This window comes from Oncorhynchus clarkii, unplaced genomic scaffold, assembly GCF_045791955.1.
Source record: "Oncorhynchus clarkii lewisi isolate Uvic-CL-2024 unplaced genomic scaffold, UVic_Ocla_1.0 unplaced_contig_2884_pilon_pilon, whole genome shotgun sequence".
NCBI lineage: Eukaryota > Metazoa > Chordata > Actinopteri > Salmoniformes > Salmonidae > Oncorhynchus > Oncorhynchus clarkii.
This window is the reverse complement of record NW_027259509.1, coordinates 5,001-29,660: the sequence shown is the minus strand read 5'-3', so window position 1 is coordinate 29,660 and position 24,660 is coordinate 5,001. Positions and strand designations below refer to the sequence as shown.

The window sequence follows — 24,660 nt, the reverse complement described above, 5'->3', positions numbered from 1 at the left end:
TAACCTTTCTGATCTCCCCATCCCGGATCCGGGATCGTGAATACAGACTCAAGCTCATTACCATAACGCAACGTTAACTATTCATGAAAATCGCAAATGAAATGAAATAAATATGCTAGCTCTCAAGCTTAGCCTTTTGTTAACAACACTGTCATCTCAGATTTTCAAAATATGCTTCTCAACCATTGCAAAACAAGCATTTGTGTAACAGTATTGATGGCTAACGTAGCATTTAGCATTAGCATTCAGCTGGCAACATTTACACAAAAAAACAGAAAAGCATTCAAATAAAATCATTTACCTTTGAAGAACTTCAGATGTTTTCAATGAGGAGACTCTCAGATAGCAAATGTTCAGTTTTTCCTGAAAGATTATTTGTTTAGGACAAATCGCTCCGTTTTCTGCGTCACGTTTAGCTATGAAAAAACCCCTGTATCCAGGATTGTGTAAATCTATCAGCAAGCTCATTAGCATAACACAACGTTAACTATTTATGAAAATCGCAAATGAAATGAAATAAATATGCCATCTCTCAAGCTTAGCCTTTTGTAAACAACACTGTCATCTCAGATTTTCAAAATATGCTTCTCAACCATAGGAAAACAATCATTTGTGTAAAAGTAGCTAGCTAGCGTTAGCATTTCGCGTTAGCATTTAGCGTTAGCATTAGCGTTAGCATCCAGCACGCAACATTAACAAAAACATAAAAGCCTTCAAATAAAATCATTTACCTTTGAAGAACTTCTGATGTTTTCAATGAGGATACTCTCAGTTAGATAGCAGATGCTCAGTTTTTCCAAAAAGATTCCTTGTGTATTAGAAATAGCTCCGTTTTATACATCACATTTGGCTACCAAAAAAAATCCCCAAATTCAGTCCTCAAAACGCGAACTTTTTTCCAAATTAACTCCATAATATCGACTGAAAACATGGCAAACGTTGTTTAGAATCAATCATCAAGGTGTTTTTCACATATCTCTTCATTGATACATCGTTCTTGGACACATGCTTTCTCCCCTGAATCAAATGGTAAAGTAGAAGCAGCTGGCAATTGCGCACCGAATTCGACGCAGGACACCAGGCGGACACTTGGAAAATGTAGTCTCTTATGGTCAATCTTCCAATGATATGCCTACAAATACGTCACAATGCTGCTAAGACCTTGGGCGAACGACAGAAAGTGTAGGCTCATTCGTTGCGCAATCACAGCCATATAAGGAGAGAATGGAAAACAGAGCTTCAGAAATTCTGCTAATTCCTGGGTGATGCATCATCTTGGTTTTGCCTGTAGAATGAGTTCTGGGGCACTTACAGACAAAATCTTTGCAGATTCTGAAACTTCAGAGTGTTTTCTTTCCAAAACTGTCAAGAATATGCATAGTCGAGCATCTTTTCGTGACAAAATATCGCGCTTAAAACGGGAACGTTTTTTATCCAAAAATGAAATAGCGCCCCTAGAGCTCTAACAGGTTAAGCATTGCACTGTTTATGACTTCAAGCCTATCAACTCCCGAGATTAGGCTGGTGTAACCGATGCGAAATGGCTAGCTAGTTAGTGGGGTGCGCGCTAATAGCGTTTCAAACGTCACTCACTCTGAGACTTGGAGTAGTTGTTTCCCTTGCTCTGCAAGGGCCATGGCTTTTGTGGAGCGATTGGTAACGATGCTTCGTGGGTGGCTGTTGTCGATGTGTTCCTGGTTCAAGCCCAGGTAAGGAGCGAGGAGAGGGACGGAAGCTATACTGTTACACTGGCAATACTAAAGTGCCTATAAGAACATCCAATAGTCAAAGGTAAATGAAATACAAATGGAATAGAGATAAATAGTCCTATAATTCCTATAATAACCTCAACCTAAAACTTCTTACCTGGGAATATTGAAGACTCATGTTAAAAGGAACCACCAGCTTTCATATGTTCTTATGTTCTGAGCAAGGAACTTAAACCTTAGCTTTTTTACATGGCACATATTGCACTTTTACCTTCTTCTCCAACACTTTGTTTTTGCGTTATTTCAACCAAATTGAACATGTTTCATTATTTACTTGAGGCTAAATTGATTTGATTGATGTATTATATTAAGTTAAAATAAAAATGTTCATTCAGTATTGTTGTAATTGTCCGATTTAATCGGTATCGGCTTTTTTTGGTCCTCCAATAATCGGTATCGGTATCAGCGTTGAAAAATCATAATCGGTCAACCTCTAGAATGCATGAGGCTTGGTTATTGATAAATGATGAGTCTAATGGCTTTCTCCCTTCCTCGCTCTCTCTCTCTCTCTCTCTCTCCCGTCACACTCCCGACATGCTACAAAGGCCCTTGGGAGATGTGACATAGTCACACAGTGCCATCAGTGTGACTTGCCTCTGTAACCCCTATGACCTCCCCTAGAGAGATCTGTCTGTATCATCATCCACAACCACCTCAATCAGAATGCACAGGTGACCCATGACCCCAGGAAGTAATTGGTGCATCACTCCTGTCCCTGTTGGTGTTTGTCAGTTCCTGGTTCCTGCCCTTAACCTTGACCTCAAGAAGTCATTGAAGCATTTAAAGCCCGGTCTGTGGGCGCGTTCCAGGCCTGGCTACATTGCAGTTTCCTTCTAGATCACACAACACTTGGATGAACGCAGCCCATGCCGCCATTGCTTGATGTGACTGCAATATACAGTAGATTGTCTGCAACAAGGTCAATGTCATAGAATTAGAATGACCACTTCCAGGTTCGGTCACTTCCTGATTTATATCCCTGACCATTGACACGGGGGTGTGGGGGGTCAGTACATCATCAGCAAAGGCATACAGTATAGCAAACTCATGGAACCAACAGCTGTCTGAGAGGAACAAGTACAAGAGAGGGCAGAAATTCTTGTGCGTTCAGATCCGACAGTGCAGCAGTATCTAACAGGTCATATCAACAATTCCACAACAAAACCTTATACACACAATCTAGTAAAGGAATTGGATGAGAATATAGAAGTATAAAATATATGGATGAGCAGTGACAGAGCGGCTAAGATGCAATAGTATAGAATACATAGTGTAGGATACAGTATATACATATGAGATGAGGATTGTGAGATATGTAAACAAGTGACTAGTGTTCCATGTATTAAAGTGGCCAATGATATCAAGTCTGTAGATAGGCAGCCGCCTCTCTGTGCTAGGGGTGGCTGTTTAACAATCTGATGGCCTTGACATAGAAGCTGTTTTTCAATCTCTCTGTCCCAGCTTTGATGCACCTGTACTGACCTTGTCTTCTAGATGATAGATAGTGTATAGTGGGGTGAACAGAGTGGCTCGGGTGATTGTTGTCCTTGATGATCTTTTTGGCCTTCCGGTGACATTGGGTGGTGTAGGAGGGCAGGTAGTTTGCCCCCGGTGATGCGTTGTACAGACCGCACCACCCTCTGGAGAGCCCTGCGGTTGTGGGCGGTGCAGTTGCTGTATCAGGCGATACAGGTGATACAGGCCGACAGGATGCTCTCAATTGTGCACCTGTAAAAGTTAGTGAGGGTTCTCGGGGAGACGAGACACATTTTTCTCAGACTCCTGCTGTCCCTTCAATGTGGATTGGGGGGGAGCTCCCTCTGCTGTTTCCTGAAGTCCACGATCATCTCTCTTGTTTTGCTGACATTGAGTGATAGAGTGTGGTGTCAGGAAAATAACCTGAGGGCCCTCACCTCCTCCCTGGAGGCCGTCTCGTCGTTGTTGCTAATCAAGCCTACCACTGTAGTGTCGTCTGCAAACTTGATGATTGAGTTGGAGGTGTGCATGGCCCCGCAGTCGTGGGTGAACGGAGTACAGGAGAGGGTACTATGGTGTTAAATGCTGAGCCGTAGTCCATGAACGGCATTCTTACTTAGGTATTCCTCTTGTCCAGATGGGATAGAGTAGTGTGATGGCGATTGCATCGTGTGTGCGTGCACATGTACTCACGTGCATGTGTGTGTGTCTGTGTGTGTGTGTGTGTGTCTGTGTACTGCCTAGCCATCTGTTGGCCTGGAAGGGCTGGTGAGTGTGTGTGTGTGTGTGGACTGCCTAGCCATCTGTTGGCCTGGCAGGGCTGGCGAGTGTGTGTGTGTGTGTGTACTGCCTAGCCATCTGTTGGCCTGGCAGGGCTGGTGAGTGTGTGTGTGTGTGTACTGCCTAGCCATCTGTTGGCCTGGCAGGGCTGGTGAGTGTGTGTGTACTGCCTAGCTGTCTGTTGGCCTGGCAGGGCTGGTGAGTGTGTGTGTGTGTGTGTGGACTGCCTAGCCATCTGTTGGCCTGGCAGGGCTGGTGTGTGTGTGTGTGTGTACTGCCTAGCCATCTGTTGGCCTGGCAGGGCTGGTGAGTGAGTGTGTGTGTGGACTGCCTAGCCATCTGTTGGCCTGGCAGGGCTGGTGTGTGTGTGTGTGTGTGTGTGTGTGTGTGTGTGTGTGTGTGTGTGTGTGTGTGTGTGTGTGTGTGTGTGTGTGTGTGTGTGTGTGTGTGTGTGTGTGTGTGTGTGTGTGTGTGTGTGTGTGTGTGTGTGTACTGCCTAGCCATCTGTTGGCCTGGCAGGGCTGGTGAGTGTGTGTGTGTGTGTACTGCCTAGCCATCTGTTGGCCTGGCAGGGCTGGTGAGTGTGTGTGTGTGTGTGTGGACTGGGACATATGTCAGTCAGCCAGTTCTGAAGGGTTCTACTGGGATGGACTAACGGTCCAGAACTAGAGGGGTCTGATCTGGGAGGGATGCCTTGCTGCTGACCACCCAGTATAGTCATCTGGAGCACTGGGCTGTAGCGCAGAATATTCCTCTACACCAGGGGTTGAGAGATGAGGAGAGAGGAAAGGAGGGATGGTGGAAAGGGAAGAAAAGAGGAGAGGAGGAGAAGAGAGAGTAGAGTGACGGGGGAAACTAGAGGACATTTAGAATGGAGAGGAAAGAGTTAAGAGTAGAGGACTGAGGTGATGAGTGGTAAAGAGATGGAGAGATTGACAGGGCGAAAGAGAGAGAGAGGAGATGAACAGGTGAGAGAGAGGAGGAGGAGGAGGACGGAGGGAGAAAGGTGTGCAAGGTTAAAGCAGCTGTATTGTGACAGACGTTGTACAGGCGCCTGCTGCCGTCTCCATGGTAACGGAGAAGCAGTTGAGACATTGCTCTCGTCTACAGCAGAGTTCAGATGTACAGGGAGAATAGGAAGAAGAAGAGGAGGAGGAGGAGGAGGAGTGAGAGTGAGAGAGAGATGTTGTGTGTGCAAGAGAGAGAGAGTCCCCTGAAGGGGCTGTGTTGGAATGACATACAGGGAACCAATGACACATGGAGAGAGACTATCAGCAACCCAACCTCCCTCATCCATTCACTGGTCCACTCCACTGCCTAGTGTATGGGATCACACTGCTTAGAGCAGCACGGTTGAATGGGGGAGAGTGTATGTGCATGTGTTAATTACTGTGTGATCCTATCTATGGCATAATATCTAGCCCCCAGTCTGTGTGCTTCCATGCGTGTGTGTCTGTAGTCGACTAGTGTGTGATCCTATCTATGTCCGCATGCTGTACGTCCCGCGGTGTGATTAGGTGGTTGACAGGAGAATGGGGCGTGGATTGGACCGGCGGCTTAATTAAGACGCCGCGGCTTTGCAACAGTAATTTAACGAGGGAATCAACGCCATTACTGAGGGCACAGTCATTAGACCAATTAGCTTCTGTTTGTTCTAACAACTACGCCGGCTATGTTCAGAATGGAAAAATACAGAGGGGGCTTTTCACTCTTATTAAAAATGAATTGGTTCGACGCAGCGTAGATTTCAAATGAATGAACTGTTTTTAATGATCTTCTCAATCGGCGTCGGGCTTCGATATTTCCGAGCATCAGTCAGATATGCTCAGTAACTAAGTGTGACATGTATAATGAATGTGCCATTGATCTATTTCCACTGCTGTTTGAAGTGGGCCTGCTTACATGCACATCATGTATTCAAACACTGGACAGTATGCGTGCTACTGCATACAACATGAAGGCCACAGGCGAAACAATTAAATGTGGGGGATTTTAGGCTCTGTTTTTCCTATGGATGTGCTAACCTCTCACACTTTCTCTCCCTCTCGCCCCCCCCCCCCCCCCCCCCCCCCCCCTGTCTGTAGAGGTTGGAGAATAGAGGGGTGTTGCTGGGAGTGTTGTTCCTGGTCTTTCCCTTCATCCCTGCCAGTAACCTCTTCTTCAGGGTGGGCTTCGTGGTGGCAGAGAGGGTCCTCTACATGCCCAGGTGGGTTGTGTGTGTGTGTGTGTGTGTGTGTGTGTGTGTTTGTGTGTGTGTGTGTGTGTGTGTGTGTGTGTGTGTGTGTGTGTGTGTGTATTGTAGGTAATGTGTGTGTTTCCCCACCTCTAAACCTCTCTGGGTTAGGATGGTTTTTAATTAGATAGCTGGTGTAATTCTCCTGTGTGCAGTAGTGTGTAGACTAGCTTGGTTGCCCTTACTGCATTTGTGTGTGTTTTAGGGCTGACCCCATTTAGTCAACTGTTCGAAAGGGCAGAAACAGTGAGCAGCAGGAGGACCAGGTTTTTTTCCCTTCTGTTTAGGCTATATTGATCTCTGGCTCCCTCTTTTTTTAGTAATTTGTGTGTCTTCATTTTTATCCTACATCTACTGTAGTTGATTTATTTAACAATACACTTAAAAAAAAAATTCAACCAAGAACAGACGACTCTTGGTCGACCAATATATTTTTTTGTTGGGGACAGCCCTAGTGTGTTTATCTGTGCGGGAGTTTACAAGAGTGTGTACGAGTGAGTGATTGAACATATGGAGAGCGCGTCACACATGCACGCACACACATGCACGCACACACACACACACACACACACACACACACACACATGGTTATTTTCTGCTGTGCTTCACACTTCAGTCAAGGGCCTCTCTGGTACGTCCTTGTAGTGGATTCCTATGAAGTGCTCTCTCTCTCTCCTCCCTCTCTCCTTTATTTTCTCTCCTCCCTCTCTCCTTTACTTTCTGCTCTCTCCATCTGTCTGTTCTCTCTCGCTGCCTTGCGTCACTCTAAGGGCTCCTTCGTCCTTCAGTGCTTTCAAGGGCTTCCCAGATAAGTTTTCTATTTATTTTTCCTGATGCTGATATCTTATAAGAAAAGCAAATTCTGTTTTGTCTGTCAATGCTCTGTCTCTCTTCTCTCTCTCTTTCGACTTTCTATTTTCCTGTCTCAGGGCCTACCCCCATCTCTTTCTGCTAATCCGGTCCCGGTGTGTGAATGTACGTGTGTGTGCCTGTGTGTGTGCGCATGCGGGTGTGTGTGTAGGATTATCATGGCTGTAGGGGCCTGGAGCCCTGATCAGGCTCAGATGGGCCCTTGGGGGCCTCTGCCCTTTAAACACACACACATGCCCGCGCGCACACAGACACACACATTCACTCCTGCAGGTTGGGAGTTTAGAGTGTATAGCCTGGAGGAAGCTGTGTGTGTGTGTGTGGGGGGGAGCTGTGTAAAATCCGCTCACTTCATCTCTCTCCACTCACTTAACCTCCTGAATGTATAATGACAGAATAAAGTGTCAACAGATGCTTCTCAAATATGTAAATGATCCCCCCTCAAAAGCAGTTCCCACTGCTGTGATAGGAGGAGTAAGGGAAATGGGACTCCTCCTCCTGTACTGTGGGGGAGTTGATCAAACAGAAAACATGCAACTGTTTTCCAATGTGTATGTGTTGTATCATCTCAGGCAGGTATATGTACAGTATGTGTGTTATTACAGCCACGGTGTAACTAACCAGCGCAGTGGGATACTTGTCAACGAGGCAGAGGGCATGCTGGGATTGATTTAAAGTGAAGGGAACATGAGACGGTGCTAAAGAGAGACCCCTCATCTCTGCCTGCAGTGTGTTACATGTTAGGCTAAATGTAGTCCAGACATATGTCTGGGCACAGGGTTTACACTTCCATCTAAATGTAGTCCAGACATGTCTGGGCACAGGGTTTACACTTCCATCTAAATGTAGTCCAGACACATGTCTGGGCACAGGGTTACTTCCATCTAAATGTAGTCCAGACACATGTCTGGGCACAGAGTTTACACTTCCATCTAAATGTAGTCCAGACACATGTCTGGGCACAGGGTTTACACTTCCATCTAAATGTAGTCCAGACACATGTCTGGGCACAGGGTTTACACTTCCATCTAAATGTAGTCCAGACACATGTCTGGGCACAGGGTTTACACTTCCATCTAAATGTAGTCCAGACACATGTCTGAGCACAGGGTTTACACTTCCATCTAAATGTAGTCCAGACACATGTCTGAGCACAGGGTTTACACTTCCATCTAAATGTAGTCCAGACACATGTCTGAGCACAGGGTTTACACTTCCATCTAAATGTAGTCCAGACACATGGCTGTGCACAGGGTTTACACTTCCATCTAAATGTAGTCCAGACACATGGCTGTGCACAGGGTTTACACTTCCATCTAAATGTAGTCCAGACACATGTCTGGGCACAGGGTTTTCACTTCCATCTAAATGTAGTCCAGACACATGTCTGGGCACAGGGTTTTCACTTCCATCTAAATGTAGTCCAGACACATGTCTGGGCACAGGGTTTTCACTTCCATCTAAATGTAGTCCAGACACATGTCTGGGCACAGGGTTACTTCCATCTAAATGTAGTCCAGACACATGTCTGAGCACAGGGTTTTCACTTCCATCTAAATGTAGTCCAGACACATGTCTGAGCACAGGGTTTACACTTCCATCTAAATGTAGTCCAGACACATGTCTGAGCACAGGGTTTTCACTTCCATCTAAATGTAGTCCAGACACATGTCTGGGCACAGGGTCACTTCCATCTAAATGTAGTCCAGACACATGTCTGGGCACAGGGTCACTTCCATCTAAATGTAGTCCAGACACATGTCTGAGCACAGGGTTTTCACTTCCATCTAAATGTAGTCCAGACACATGTCTGGGCACAGGGTGTACACTTCCATCTAAATGTAGTCCAGACACATGTCTGGGCACAGGGTTTACACTTCCATCTAAATGTAGTCCAGACACATGTCTGAGCACAGGGTTTTCACTTCCATCTAAATGTAGTCCAGACACATGTCTGGGCACAGGGTTTTCACTTCCATCTAAATGTAGTCCAGACACATGTCTGAGCACAGGGTTTACACTTCTTTATTGGGCATGGTTGCTTTAGGGAGGTTTATGCTCATACAACAGGTTTTCTCCTGCTCTATATCCCCTTTTAACCTCCTCCTACCCCCTTCCGCCCTTTTCCTATCGCAGTCTAACTCAAATTGTTCTAATTCCCCCCCTCCCTCCTTCTCTCCCTCCCTCAATCCCTCGCCTCCTCCCTCTCTCCATCCCTCTAACTATTAATTCTGCTAATCTTTCCTTGCTCGGGTCTGCAGGGAACTTTCACTTATACTCCCTGAGTCATCTGCGTAGCTGAGCGCAGGATTAGTAGTGATTTCCATGCAGACAGGTTCCCCATCCCAGGGTTTAATATCGCCCACTCACAGCTCGACACTCGGCCGCTAAATGAATTCCACCCCAGCCAGAGGTATTAGAGATGCATCACTAACCCGCTGCAAATGCAAAAGGGGACCGAGATTGTGTGTGTGTGTGTGTGTGTATGTGTGAGACAGAGAGCGATTGCAATTATGCGAGCTTGTGTGTGTGTGTGTGTGTGTGTGTGTGTGTGTGTGTGTGTGAGTGTTTGCATGAGAGAGAGAGATTTGTGATTGCGGCTAGAGAGACAGAATGTGGATGTGTGTGGGTGTATGAGAATGTATTGGAAGAGATTGGAGTCTTGTGTAATCGGACATTTCTACCATCCCTTTCCACTTTGCCATGCCTGCAGAGAAACGCTTTGTTTGCTTTTCAAATGAAACATGTGCCAGGTTCTCGGTTAGCATTCTGTGTGTTTGTTAATTGATTTTCTCCGATGCTGTATACCTTCCTTTCGTCTGACTTTCTGACGAACGCGCTAGCAGAACTTTTTAATGAAGCCCCAAGCGTACGGAGACGTCTCCGGGGAAACGGAGTTCTGCTCCGTGTGTTTTTCGAGAGCTTTCCGCTGTCTGCAATCACACAACCATTTTACTCCACAACAGAGCAAGAGGGAACGTTATCATGGCAGGCAGGCTTGGTGTGTGTGTGTGTGTGTGTGTGTGTGTGTGTGTGTGTGTCTGGCAGGGCTGTACAACTGACAGAGGCGCGGGCGTTTCAGCTGAATCCATTGGCGGTGCTTTTCAGAGAGAGGACAATTAGCGCAGGGTGATCTCATCCATGATCATGCTGATTCACTCAGTTTACGGTCTGCTGTCTGAGATCAACGTCACAGTGCATGCTCTCACGCTCTCTCACACACACACGCACACACACACACAGACACACACACACACACGCACCGTGTCATTCTAAGAGACTGCACTTCTCTCATGTGTCCCATGCTTTGTTTCACACAGGCCTCAAGGCTTATTATGCGTACTCACGCATAACGCACAACACACACACACACACAGTACTCAGATGGGAGTTGTGCAGTGTGTGTGTGCCTGCATGCAAGCACGTGTGTGTGTGTGTGTGTGGATAGTGGATAGGATAGGATAGTTTTCTGCTCATTGAATTCCAGCGTGTGATATCAAGGTCCCCACTTAGGCTGGCATTCATCCCTGTCCGCCCACCCAGGGCTCTGATTGGGGGTGGAGGGGGGGGGTTGGGCCGTGCCATGCGCCAGGGTAAATATTAGCACTGGCTAGGACGTTAGCTCTGACAGCAGAATGTCTAAAGCAGGACTGATGGCTGCCGGGGCTGTCTGGGTGCTCTCTCTCTCGCTCTCTCTCTCTCTGTCTCTGTCTCTGTCTCTGTCTCTGTCTCTCTCTCTCTCTCTCTCTCTCTGTGTCTTTCTCTCTCTCTCTCTCTCTCTCTCTCTCTCTCTCTCTCTCTCTCTCTCTGTGTCTCTGTCTCTGTCTCTCTCTCTCTGTGTCTCTCTCCCTCTCTCTCTCTGTGTCTCTCCCTCTCTCTCCCTCTCTCTCTCTCTTTCTCTCTGTGTCTCTCTCTCTCTCTCTCTCTCTCTCTCTCTCTCTGTCTCTCTCTCTCTCGCTGTGTCTCTGTCTCTCTCTCTCTCTGTCTCTCTCTCTCTCTCTCTCTCTCTCTCTGTGTCTCTCTCTCTCTGTGTCTCTTTCCCTCTCTCTGTCTCTCTCTTTCTCTCTCTCTCTTTCTCTGTGTGTCTCTCTCTGTGTGTCTCTCTCTCTCTCTCTCTCTCTGACACACACACTCATGAGGATACTGTAAATCAGCAGACAGACTTTAAATAGCTGGCTGCTAGCTCTCTCCCATGTATTCTCCCTCGGTTTCAATCACTCTCTTTGGCTCCTCTCTCGCTCTTCTCCTCTGTCTGTCTGTCGCCGTCTCGTTCTATCACATCTGTACTTTTAACACTGTATTTTCTGCCTCCTTTCTTTTTTCAACCTGTTCTCACATTCTGTCTCTCTCTCTCTCTCTCTCTCTCTTAAGATGATTTTCCTCTGTGTTACTTTCTCACAATGTCTCCTGGTTATTTTGTCCACCCACTTTCCTTCCTTCTGCCTGGGTTTGTAGTGGAAACTGCAATGGTTTGGAAGGAATGAGAGAGCCCTGTTTGCCCTGTGCTAATACACACACACACACACACACACACACACACACACACACACACACACACACACACACACACACACACACACACACACACACACACACACACACAGGGGTGTGAGACAGCATTGGAGTGGGAGATGGGGTTTGTTCAGTCTTAGGTGTGTGTGTTTGGGGAGGTAGGGGACTGTAAGGAAGCAGCCATGTTATATTTCCTGTGGAAAACCAGGGTACTGTGGGACTGGAGAGGGGGGATTCTTGGATAGACTTCTAGGACTTCTTGAACTCTGGATAACTGAAAATCACGTCATTTTCTTGGGTGTGTGCACATGCACAGTGCTTGTGTGTAGTGTTTGTGTGTCCGTTGTCCTGCTTTTGTGTGCGTGCGTGTGTGTGTGTGTGTGTACGTGCACATTCATTGGTGTGTGCATGTGTACATGCATCATATGTGTGTGGACATGCTGTTAAAGCTCATCGCGCTATGTTTAGCTCAAACTGTCAGGACACGGCGACCAGGGACGTCTTAACCATAAACAGGAAGTGTATGAGCGGCCAATGAGAGCTTCCTGTTCTAGAAAGGGCCGTTTTCTTAATGTGTCGTTTTCTTGTTGAATCCTGTCCAGGGAAAACTCTAGAGAAGCACATTGGTCTCAGAGTAGTGAATGTCTTTGAGAGCAGGAGGAATAGAAAGTATTATCCATGTATGTATTTACACTGCAGCACTGGACTGGAGATAATTGAAAGACATCTCTCTTTCTCTCTTCCCATCCCCCCCTCATTTCGGCTCCCCTCCTCTCCTTCCCTGTACTATATCTCTCCCTCCCCCTCTTTACTTTTACAAACTCCCCACTCTTTCCCTGCCTCCCCTCCTCACTGACATACCTTTCTCTAACTTCTCTCCTTCCCCCCATACTGTCTCCTCCCCCACACTCCTCTCTACGTCAAATTCACCCCCCTTCTTCTCTCTGACCTTTTTCCCCCATCTTTCTTCACTCCCCTCTCCCTCTCTCTCCCCTTTACCCCCTCCCTCCTCCCCCAGTATGGGTTACTGTATCCTGGTGGCCCATGGCCTGGGCAGGTTGTGTTCTGTGGTGGGTCGCTGGGGCACCACGACCCTGACCGTCTCCACGCTGCTGCTCCTCCTGCTCTTCTCCTGGAAGACCGTTCAGCAGAACGACATCTGGCTGTCCCGGGAGGCCCTCTTCAGGTCAGTGGTATGGGGTGTGTGTGTGTCTGTGTCTGTGTCTGTGGCCCTGATTCATGCAATGGCTTGAGTTATCACCAGTAGCACATTAGAGAGGCTCGCTCTTTCCACTCACATTTTCTCTTCCTCTCTCCCACTATGTACCCTTCCTCTCTCCTTCCTTCCACACTCTCATTTCCATGTTGTTTTACATGCCAGATTAATGGGTGTGAATATAAAGCTGTTCATTAGAACATGGCAAGGTCAGATTACATGCTAATCACACACACGCGCACACGCACACACACACACACACACACACACACACACACACACACACACACACACACACACACACACACGTAAACACACACGTAAACACACCCCTGACCCCAGCTACAGTATATGTCCTCAGCAGACATTATCTCTCTCCCAGACTCTGCTTCCTGCTGTTTATCGATTAGTTTATCTGTCCGTTCCTCTTCCTGTCTGCTTCGTTAACAGATAAGGACAGGTTACTAAGACTCCCTCCATCCCTCCATCTCTCATTCTGGGATCTAGGCAATTTACTTGTCTAACATCAGCTAGCTTGTACTGAAGTGGGAGGGGGGGGGGGGGGGGCAATATTTGCGCAATAGTGACAATTTCATGGAGCGATTGGTTTCCCTCCAAAACCAAGCATAGCCTACCCTCCACTTAATGAAGGCTGGTTTAGCAGCATCTCAAAGGTGTGTGTTTTTATCCTGGCCATTAGCCAAATAGCCTATGATTAAAGGGGTTTTAAATGGTCTCCGGAGAGTGCTTTGAAATATTTCAGAGGTTTTAGCCCTCATGCTTTTTATTATTCATAATTCACATACCTGCATAATTCATTGAACTTTTTCAAGTACGCTATCCATCTCCATTTTCAAAGAGCGGCCCTCGTTCCGATTACAAAAGACACACTCCTTCAAACTATTCAGTCCTATGTTTTTTTATGTGTTGAGAATCTGCCTTGCAAATAGGAGACAATGATACAATGGCCAATGTAGAAATATTGTTGTTGTTTTAAAAAACAGATTGCTTTTTTTGGGGGTTTATATGAATAAAGACCAAGCCCTTCATAGGCTACCCTTACCTTAGGCCTAGGCTACTAACACATGCTGGTTCAATGGCAATGCATTGTCTTTTTTTATCCTTGCCTTTATCCTAGCCTATCCATAAAAGGTGTTTAAATGGTCTATTCGTCAGAGTGCCTTGAATGAAACATGTACTACACATCCTAAAACGTAAACGAATCTGACTTGCATTCTTAATTTCACTTGTTCAGGTATCCAACCCCATCTCCAAACAGCACCTTTCATCCAGTTACCAAAGATTTGCCTCTCCAAACATATTTAAATGATTTAGTCCTATAATGCAGTATCAACGGTAGGCCTAGGCTATATTTTGCTTCTTGAGAACGTGCCACACACATATGCAATTTACAGGAGCCTAGTATTTTTTATTTTATTTTAGGAGAAGTGCGATGAGGACAGACATGCCCTCGTTGAAGCCAATTACAACAATGATGACTGTCAACACTCCAAACATATTGAGGGGAAAAAAACAGGATTGAATTATTATTATAATTATTTTTACTATCACTCGTTACTGTAGCCTAAGCTTTTTATTAAACTGGAGTATCAATCCGCAATGGGCCAGGGCGAGCAAATGCAGTGCACCCAGTCGAATTGCAGTTGATGACAAAGCCCATCAATAACTTATAGAACTTGAGACGAACACATGCAGTAAAAGGAGACTGCACTTCCTGATTTGGCCTTGTTTTGAAGAATGCTCATTAAGAATGCTAGCGGCCACGGCTGAAGCCAAGCGAGAGTTGTCTTGGGGGTGTGGTTTGGTGGGGGTGTGGTTTGGTCGCGGTGTGGTTTGTTCATCTGCTTCACCGCCTCTCCTCCTTTTCCCCTCATCCTCTCTCTCTCTTTACTACAGGTCTGGCATCCAGACGTTGCCTCACAACGCCAAGGTTCACTACAACTACGCCAACTTCCTGAAAGACAGAGGGCGCCACCAGGAGGCCATCCACCACTACAAAACTGCTCTCAGGTCAGTTATAGTGTCCATAATGACCGAGCTTTTGCTGTTTACACCACTACAAATCTGCTCTGAAGACAATCTGAGTGTCCAAGAAAGTAAAACTACAGGAATAAGAGTGAGTTTAGGTGTTTCATCCTGATCACTGTGTCAACTGGACACAGTCCTGCCAAACCACAATCATTCCTCAACCGCAATAACACCATCAGCTTTTCAACGTTCAGGGATACAGTCATTCTGCCAAAACCACAGTCTCGGTTCTCAGGGCATGTTTGAAACCTCAGGTGACCTCACCCACTCCTGGACCTGAAAGTTTTCAAGTTACATTCAAAATTACATCGAGGTAAGAAAACCCCACTGAGAAACGGTAAGGAACCCCCCTGAGAAACGGTAAGGAACCCCCCTGAGAAACGGTAAGGAACCCCACTGAGAAACGGTAAGGAACCCCCCTGAGAAACGGTAAGGAACCCCCCTGAGAAACGGTAAGGAACCCCCCTGAGAAACGGTAAGGAACCCCACTGAGAAACGGTAAGAAAACCCCACTGAGAAACGGTAAGGAACCCCCCTGAGAAACGGTAAGGAACCCCACTGAGAAACGGTAAGGAACCCCCCTGAGAAACGGTAAGGAACCCCACTGAGAAACGGTAAGGAACCCCCCTGAGAAACGGTAAGGAACCCCACTGAGAAACGGTAAGGAACCCCCCTGAGAAACGGTAAGAAACCCCACTGAGAAACGTTAAGGAACCCCACTGAGAAACAGTAAGAAACCCCACTGAGAAACGTTAAGGAACTCCACTGAGAAACGGTAAGGAACCCCCCTGAGAAACGGTAAGAAACCCCACTGAGAAACGTTAAGGAACCCCACTGAGAAACGGTAAGGAACCCCACTGAGAAACGGTAAGGAACCCCCCTGAGAAACGGTAAGGAACCCCACTGAGAAACGGTAAGGAACCCCACTGAGAAACGGTAAGAAACCCCACTGAGAAACGTTAAGGAACCCCACTGAGAAACTGTAAGGAACCCCCCTGAGAAACGGCAAGGAACCCCACTGAGAAACGGTAAGGAACCCCACTGAGAAACGGTAAGGAACCCCACTGAGAAACGGTAAGGAACCCCACTGAGAAACGGTAAGGAACCCCACTGAGAAACGGTAAGGAACCCCACTGAGAAACGGTAAGGAACCCCCACTGAGAAACGGTAAGGAACCCCACTGAGAAACGGTAAGGAACCCCCCTGAGAAACGGTAAGGAACCCCACTGAGAAATGGTAAGAAACCCCATTGAAATCTTGGCTCCAAACCTCAATCAGCAAGCGGTCAAGAAACGGTCAGGTAGGTCTCAACGGAGAACAGTTCTTCGCCCTTGCTCCAGGACAAAGAGAGGACATCTTTCTTAATATGGCATGTCGTCCCTATAATGTCTAGACTGTACCTTCAGGCCTAACTAGAATTCATTAATTTAAGTAGGAGACACGTTATTGACTATCGTAGGTTGATGGTCCGCCCCCTCAACTAATTACAAAACACAATTTTATTAAATCAGGAGGAACTATGTTTTCTGCACCTAAATGCATAAAGGCACACACGCTCTCTTGCTTGCACACACAGGCACACACTAGATTGCATATTCTCAAGCATGTAATGGCCTTGTCTCAGCTCGATGCTTGCACCCCATTCATCTCAGTGAGACACAAACACCCAGCGCTCTACCTAATGAAAGAAGGGATCCATTTGTTCTGCCTGTCACTGGCCCTGGCCCAGAGGGCTATATATTTATCCCCCAGTCCAGCTTTTCCTTTTTCTCGTCCCCCTCTCTTCCCTCCCCACTACCACCCTCCATTCTTCTTGAGTCATAACTGATGATCCTTTCAGTGCTCTGTCATTTTGTCTCTGTGTAGTTGTGCGGGTGTGTGTGTGAGAGAGTTTGTTTGTCTCAGTCGTCAGTATTTGACTGACAGGAGCAGGGAAATCATCATGCTGTGTATGTCTGCTGCTGTATCGGAGTCTCTCTCCCCTCCTACTTCTCCTCCCTTCTTCCTCCCTTCCCTCCTCCTCCCTTCCCCCCTCCTCTCTCTTCTCTCCCCTCTGCCTGTTTTCCCTCCTCCCCCCCTTCCCTCCTCCTCCCTCCCCCCTCCTCTCTCTTCTCTCCCCTCTGCATGTTTTCCCTCCTCCCCCCTTCCCTCCATGTCCCGTCCCTCCTCCTCTCTCTTCTCTCCTCCCCCTCTCCTCTCTTCCAGTGTGCCAGGCGCTAGCTAGAGCCAGTTTGACATATTTGGACAGAAGGGTTTAGGTCCAGTGGGATCATTCTTTTCTCTTCCTGCAGTTTGTTCTTTTACCTTTCCATTCCCCCTGGCAGAGATGTAGAGGCTCACTGAAGGATGCTCCGTGAGCCGGCTTAGCTAGAGTGTTTGTGGGTGTGTGTGTGTGTGTGCATAGGGATGCATATCTCAGACCTCAATCAGTTCCCTTCCCCGTTTCTATGTTCCTCATCCCCCTATCCGTCCATCTCTCCATCCTCCGAATACCCCATCATTTCATCCACTTTCCTCCCCCTTCCCCTTTTCCCATCTCTGTCTCATCCCTCCACGTAGTCAAAGACAGACGAGCAGAAGTGTGCTCCCCCCCTCCCTCTCTTTCTCCCTCTCTCTCTCTCTTTTCCTGTTCCCCTCTAATGCCTTCTCCTGCCTGCATGTGTGCTGTTGTAATCCTGTCCAGAACCCTTTGCTGCCTTTGTCCCCCTCCAAACCACATGACTCTCTACACAGAGGCTGCTCTGAAATGGTACCCTTTTCTCTATGTTCTGTCAAAGGTAGTGTACTGTATAGGGAATAAGGCAGAAAAACTTCAAGAAATGAAGAGGTGGTGAATTCCATTTGTTTCTTAACGGCTATTGTGTACGTTGTCAATGGGCTGCACGGTGCATTCTGGGTCATTCTGGACAAGTGGGAGTCAATTGGGCCCTAGCTCAAAAACCCAATATTAGCACGAATTACGTGAACAAGAAAAACAACGTGACAAATGCTACCATGACGTGAGATAATAACTTGTTCTCTTTAATACCGTATAGCTTTGAAATCGGGACATTGCGTAGGTAGAAGGGATCGCGTGACGCTTAACTTAGCAACCGCGTGACGCAGCATGACAACGTGAAAGCGATTGGTCTACAGTCGAGGCATTATATGTTACATTATACAGTCATTGGCCAATGACATTACCATCTCCTCATTTCTTTAAGTATTTCTGGAATAGGGTGCCTTTTTTTTTCAGACAACAAAGTTTAACCCTCAGGCAATTTACCTCCACTTCAAATGAGGTTCGTAGCTCATTTTTCTTGTTTTTCATTTGGGCTAAAACGTGGTAAGAGGCTGTTGTAAAAGATGTTGTTACCCTGGAGTTGTTGGTTTTATTGCATGCTTTCGAGGTTGTTTTATTAGTTTGTTTTTCAGGTTTAGTGTTCTGGTCCCCTGCTAAGACATTAGATTGGGTGATGGTGTGTGTGTGGGGATCAATAGTGTGCTTACGGGCAGTGTGCGTGCCACTAAGTCCACACTGCTTCCTTTCCAGGCAGGGTCACACTGAAAGGCGATGTAAACTGTGACTCGTTAGCCAATGGAACGGAGCCCGAGTTGCCATGGAAATGGACACGGTTGTCGTGGCGTTGTTTCACCCCTCGCCCCCCGGCGTTGTGATGAGTGTCTCTCACAGTTATGGCACTAATAATTCAAATGGATTTACAAATTACATGCCACCTTTGACCCGATCCTTTCTTAAAGCACTCAAAGCTCTTTAAGGGCGTTTCATGCCTTTTTCAGACACTCTAGCATGATTGATTTACAGAAGCCATTTTGTGTACGATAACCATTATCAGGATAACAACCACTCATCCTAATGACGGTATCATGGGGTCATGTCGTCTTCTTGTATTGCTTTGGGGGTCATGCAAGGACACATGAGAAGGGTCACATGTCCCCAAAGTGCTAAATTGCTTCCTGTCATCGGCATGGATTTCAAGGACCAGACCGATCAGGCACCTTTTCAACCAGTAGCGGTCATCACAAAATGTGATGAAGGAAGAATGTTTTCTTCCAGATTGGAACTTGAAGATACCTGTTTGTTTTCTTCTCCTCCTCTCCCTGAACTACTTTCCTGCTCTTCTCCTTTCCTCCTCCCTTCCTCTAACCTCTCCAGGTTGTGCCCTCGCCATGCCAGTGCCATGAACAACCTGGGTACTCTGACACGCCACCCAGAGGATGCCGAGCACTACTACAGGACCGCCCTGGACACCAACCCCCAGCACAACAGAGCCCTGTTCAACCTGGGAAACCTGCTCAAGTAGGATGTACACACACACACACACCTGCATGCATATACACACACGGCATGCGTGCACACACACACACACACATTGTGCGTGCACTCAGAGGTCTCAGCACAAGGCTCGCACCCCATTCATTCGTACACACCCTGTCCCTGCAGCTCACGTAACGAGGAACACACAGTGCCCTACCTGAGGATAAATGGCTTACATTAGCAGAATGCTGTGTCTGTTCTTTCTCACACAGTCATAGCGCCGAGGGGAAATAGTTTAGACACGTGGTGGCGAGCTGTTCTGCTTGTTGTGTGTGTGTGTGTGTGTGTGTGTGTGTGTGTGTGTGTGTGTGTGTGTCACATCATCGACACTGCTCTGCTCTACTCATCCCTGTCACTCTGGCAGGAGGCTGATTGGAAAAACATTTAGTTTAACACAGAGATAAACAGAGCACTCATGAAATCACTGGGTAGACACAAAGAGGAGGGGCTTAGGTGGGGGCTTGTTAGAACAACAAAACACTTTCATACACACACACACACACACACAGACACACACACACACACAGACACACCAGCGCAGCAGACTTGGCGTTTGCCGGGACAGTGGGAGTATTCTGTTACTGTTTGTTTACTGTCTGCATTATAGCCCCCACCTACTTTATTGTCATTGATGGGCGTGTAAGGTGTTTGTAGTACACACACAGCAGCATTCCTGCTTGCCTGGCTGGCTCTAATGGAGAAACATGGCAGTAATGGCAATACAAATTAACTCCATTATTGCGCTACAGATCCATCAACATCAACATTGATGGGAGTGTAAAGTGTTTGTAGTACACACACACGCACACACACGCACAGCAGCATTCCCTGCTAGCGTGGCTATCTCTAATGTTGAATCAAATTAACTTCATCATTGCGCTACAGATCCATCAGGTCTATATTTTCAATTACGACCTGTGAACATACAGCTTCGGGCCTAGAGACAGACCCAACATGGATTCCCATTACTCCTGCTGGGCCTGACACCGTTTCCAGGTCATCTACTGTATGGATACACAGCGGGTGTGTGTGTGTTTGTGTGTCAGCAGAAAACGGACACAACATAGCCATATGATGATGATGATGATGATGATGATGATGATGATGATGATGTTATTTCAGGTCCCAAGGGAAGAAGGAAGAGGCAGAGGCTCTGTTGAGAGACTCCATTCGGTTTGGCCCACACTTCGCTGACGCCTACTCCAGTCTAGCATCACTTTATGCAGAGCAGGTAACACACACGTACATGCACGCGCACACACACACACACACACACACACGCTTTGCAGGTAATACACACGCCATTGCAGTGATGTCTCAATCTATGCACTGGTTGCATACACACACAAAAATACACACATTCTCTCACACACATACTTAGCATGCACTCACACACACACTTTTGTAAGAGCACGTTAGGCAATGTGAGTTCTGCTATAGCCCCCCTTCCCCCCTTTCCATGGATTCAGAATTCAATTAAAATTCGCTGTAGATCATTAATCTTGCTGCCGGGAACTCCAGTCACTGTGCCATTACTTTGGCTTGTTCAATTAAACACGCTCACTGACTCCCTAACCTTCTATTACCACAGGCTCTTTCTAACCTTATCTCAGCGTAGCCACAATTTCACACATGACATCAGCTCATACTCAATAATTCAATATAACTATTTTATTGATCTCGTATTCTTTTTATTATAGAAGCGGTTTGCGGAGGCCAATGACGTTTATCTTCAAGGCATAGAGAGCTGCCCGGACAGCTCGGACCTGCATAATAACTACGGAGTGTTTCTGGTTGATACCGGTGAGTTCCGTTGGGTTGGTAGGAGAGGAGAATGTTGATCTGTCTGCAAATAAAGTTTTAGCTTACTCACACCTCTCTCTCTCTCTCTCTCTCTCTCTCTCTGTCTCTCTCTCTCTGCGTCTCTGTCTGTCTCTGTCTGTCTCTGTCTCACACCTCTCTCTCTGTCTCTCTCTCACACACCTCTCACACCTCTCTCTCTCTCTCACACCTCTCTCTCTCACACACACCTCTCTCTCTCACACACACCTCTCTCTCTCTCACACACACCTCTCTCTCTCTCACACACCTCTCTCTCTCACACCTCTCTCTCTCTCTCACACACTTCTCTCTCTCTCACACACTTCTCTCTCTCTCACACACTTCTCTCTCTCTCACACACACCTCTCTCTCTCTCACACACCTCTCTCTTTCACACCTCTCTCTCTCTCTCACACACTTGTCTCTCTCTCACACACTTCTCTCTCTCTCACACACTTCTCTCTCTCTCACACACTTCTCTCTCTCTCACACACCTCTCTCTCTCACACACACCTCTCTCTCTCACACACACACCTCTCTCTCGCTCTCACACACCTCTCTCTCTCGCTCTCACACACACCTCTCTCTCTCTCGCTCTCACACACACCTCTCTCTCTCGCTCTCTCTCTCTCTCACACACCTCTCTCTCTCTCGCTCTCACACACCTCTCTCTCTCTCGCTCTCACACACACCTCTCTCTCTCTCTCTTACACCTCTCTGTCTTTCTCTCTCTCAATTCAATTCAATTCGCCTTATTGGCATGACGTAATAATGTACATATTGCCAAAGCTTATTTTGGATATTTACAATACATTTAAAAAAAAAAATGGGAATCAAATTATCAAAGGGACACAGTAACAACAATAACCAAGTGTCAATATAACCATACATTCAACAATAACTATAAGTATACAGTAGAGGACATGTCTCTCTCTCTCACACACTTCTCTCACTCTCACTCTCTCTCTCACTCTTCTCTCATTAGGAGAAGGCGATCTGGCAGCAGCCCACTACCAGCATGCCGTGCGTCTCAAGCCGGTGCACTACGTCGCCATGGTAAACTTGGGCCGCCTCCTTCGCTCCTCAAGTGAGAACAAGGAGGCGGAGTCTTGGTACAAAAAGTGAGTTAAGAGGTGACAACCAATTTGGCAATATGGGAGAGATTCACAAGTCAAAACGAGAGCAACACTCTAGCCAAGTGCCCATTGTCCAGAGAAGAGAGTCATGGGTGGCGCTGTCCTGTGTGACCTTGTATGAGCTCTTGTTGACCTTCCATTGACCTCTCCCTGACCTTTGACCCCAGGGCCCTGCAGGTGACGAGGAAGGTGGACATCCTGACGCCACTAGGGGCGCTGTACTACAACACAGGACGCTATGAGGAGGCTCTGCAGGTGTACCGCGAGGCGGCTACGCTACAGCCAGATAGCACCGATATCTGGCTGGCTCTGGTGAGTCACACACACACACACAGACGCAGGCACACACACATGCAGGCATGTACGCGCCACATGCTGCAGTCATACCAGGACAGCACAAACAGATGTCTGGCCCTGAATTGCCCTCTCTCTCCCTCTCTCTCTCCCTCTCCCTTCCTCCTCTCTCTCTCCCTCTCTCTCTCCCTCTCCCTTCCTCCTCTCTCTCTCCCTCTCTCTCTCCCTCTCTCCTCTCTCTCTCCCTATACAGGCACAAGTGTTAGCCATGGCAGGCCGCTCTAAAGAGGCCGAGAAGATGACTCTGGGCATCATATCGAAGCAAGGGAACTGCATCGAGTGTTACCGCCTACTGTCTGCCATCTACAGCAAACGAGGCAACTACACAGAGGTGCGTGTGTTGTTGGGTCTGTGGTGTCTGCCTTTGAAAGAAAGAACGGGAAAGAGTAAGAAGAATAGAGAGAGTGATGGGGGATGGGCGAAGGACCGAGACGGTCAAGAAAAACAGAACAATCCTTATCGCCTCGGGGTCAGCAACAGTGATCGCCGCGGAAACAGTGGTTGCTATGGAAACCCATCACATCCAGATTCTGTCTCCTCCGAGTCTCACAGGGTCCCATCCCCATCTGTTCACACTGATCGTTCATTCGTTACTTCATCTCTCCATTCTGATTACATTCTCCTCCTTCTCCACCGCCGTCCCTGGTTCCATCCCTCATTCTATCCCTCCGTCTCTGGGGGCTCATCTGTAGACACTCTAACAGAATGGATGCAATCCCCACCCTTATCCCTGTGTAGTGCACTACTTATGCGGAATTGGGTGCTATTTGAGATTTAGCCTCGCTGCTAAAAAATAGTATTTCCTTCCTAAAATAACAGAGGTGGTGTTGGGGGGCTGACTAGAGCAGCTAACTTTTTTGTGCCCCGTGACCGGCAAGATAAGGCCTTTTTTTTCCGTCTGGGGACCGCTTGGGTATAAACATATTGACAATTGCTTTTTTTATTCAGAACACCAATTTTTCTATACATTTTCTCTATTATGTGTACTACCCTAACACCAGTGGAGGCTGCTGAGGGGAGGACGGCTCATAATAATGGCTGGAACGGAGAGAATGGAATGACATCAAACACATATGTATTTGATACCTTTCTACTAATTCCGTTCCAGCCTTCACCACGAGCCGTCCTCCCCCATTAAGGTGCCACCAGCCTCCTGGGCCTAACACATATCATTTGCTTAGGACAGTAATAACATTTTTGCTATTTGATTCTCTATTTTAGGACACCTGGTAATATCATCAACAAAACAAAAATATATATATATTATTTGGTGAACATGTTGAACTTGGCCTTACTGCCATTACCTCAATAAACATAGTAACACACTAAGATATGTCAAATCTCAAATCAGGGAGGCCACCTTTCGATCTAAAGGATTTATGGTATGTGGTCACTGAAATGCTTGAGAAAGGTATTGGGAAGAAGATCTGCATTGTTTTCAAATGGGATGTTGTCATAGTTCCAACGTGTCCTGTGCAGTTTGTGAGCTCCGTAGAGGGAAACGGAAGGTACGCCCACGTTGCTGAGAGTCACGGCTTTCGGTGATGGGGTCATAATAGCTAATAGCTCCGACCGGTCAAAAGTTAGAGCAGAACTTGTTGGAAGAAAAAAAGAAAGTGCTCTGTTCTGTCACGAACCGCATTTATCGGCGATCGGAGGTTACTCGCGTAACCGTGGTTTCTATGAACCAAGCGCGACATTTAGTAGATCGAGGCGAATCCAGTGCAATGAGTCAGGCTTTTTCAGGCCTTCCCTCTGTGGACTGGCGGCGGTCCCACGGGCCTGGGTTTGAGAAAGGCTGGACAAGAGGACGCTTGTTTTCTCTCAGTCTCTCAGATAGAAAACAGAGTGAATATTACACCCTCCTCCCTTTGGATAGTCTTAGTGTGTTTCTGTCTAGTGTCTACATACTAACTCACCAGGGATACTGCTACACTTCCAGATCTGTTAGCCACACTATCTCGTTATCCCCTTAATGGGGGTTTTATACATGCTTTTTGTTTTCTCTCTCTCTCTCTCTTTCTGTCAAAGGGAAGGGAAAATAAAAAGCGATTGATGATATTTATGTTATCTCAAGGATGAGACGTCTCTCTCCCAGAGGCAAAAGGAAATGCATTAAATTCCCA

The 24,660-nt window shown here is 47.0% G+C and overlaps 1 protein-coding gene across 1 annotated transcript in view; it reads left to right on the top strand.

The window, feature by feature from the left end:
* Window positions 1-3,383: 3,383 nt before the first annotated feature.
* LOC139400275 (protein O-mannosyl-transferase TMTC1-like) overlaps window positions 3,384-24,660 on the top strand; it is a gene marked incomplete at its 3' end in the record, with an annotated part of 24,274 nt that continues 2,997 nt past the window's right edge. Inside the window, exons 1-10 of the mRNA XM_071145246.1 lie at window positions 3,384-3,461; window positions 6,110-6,231; window positions 12,659-12,826; window positions 14,774-14,887; window positions 19,062-19,205; window positions 20,346-20,454; window positions 20,924-21,026; window positions 22,030-22,165; window positions 22,348-22,492; window positions 22,728-22,865. Of these exons, the coding sequence (XP_071001347.1) occupies window positions 3,384-3,461; window positions 6,110-6,231; window positions 12,659-12,826; window positions 14,774-14,887; window positions 19,062-19,205; window positions 20,346-20,454; window positions 20,924-21,026; window positions 22,030-22,165; window positions 22,348-22,492; window positions 22,728-22,865 (1,257 nt within the window). The remainder of the gene's footprint in view (window positions 3,462-6,109; window positions 6,232-12,658; window positions 12,827-14,773; window positions 14,888-19,061; window positions 19,206-20,345; window positions 20,455-20,923; window positions 21,027-22,029; window positions 22,166-22,347; window positions 22,493-22,727; window positions 22,866-24,660) is intronic.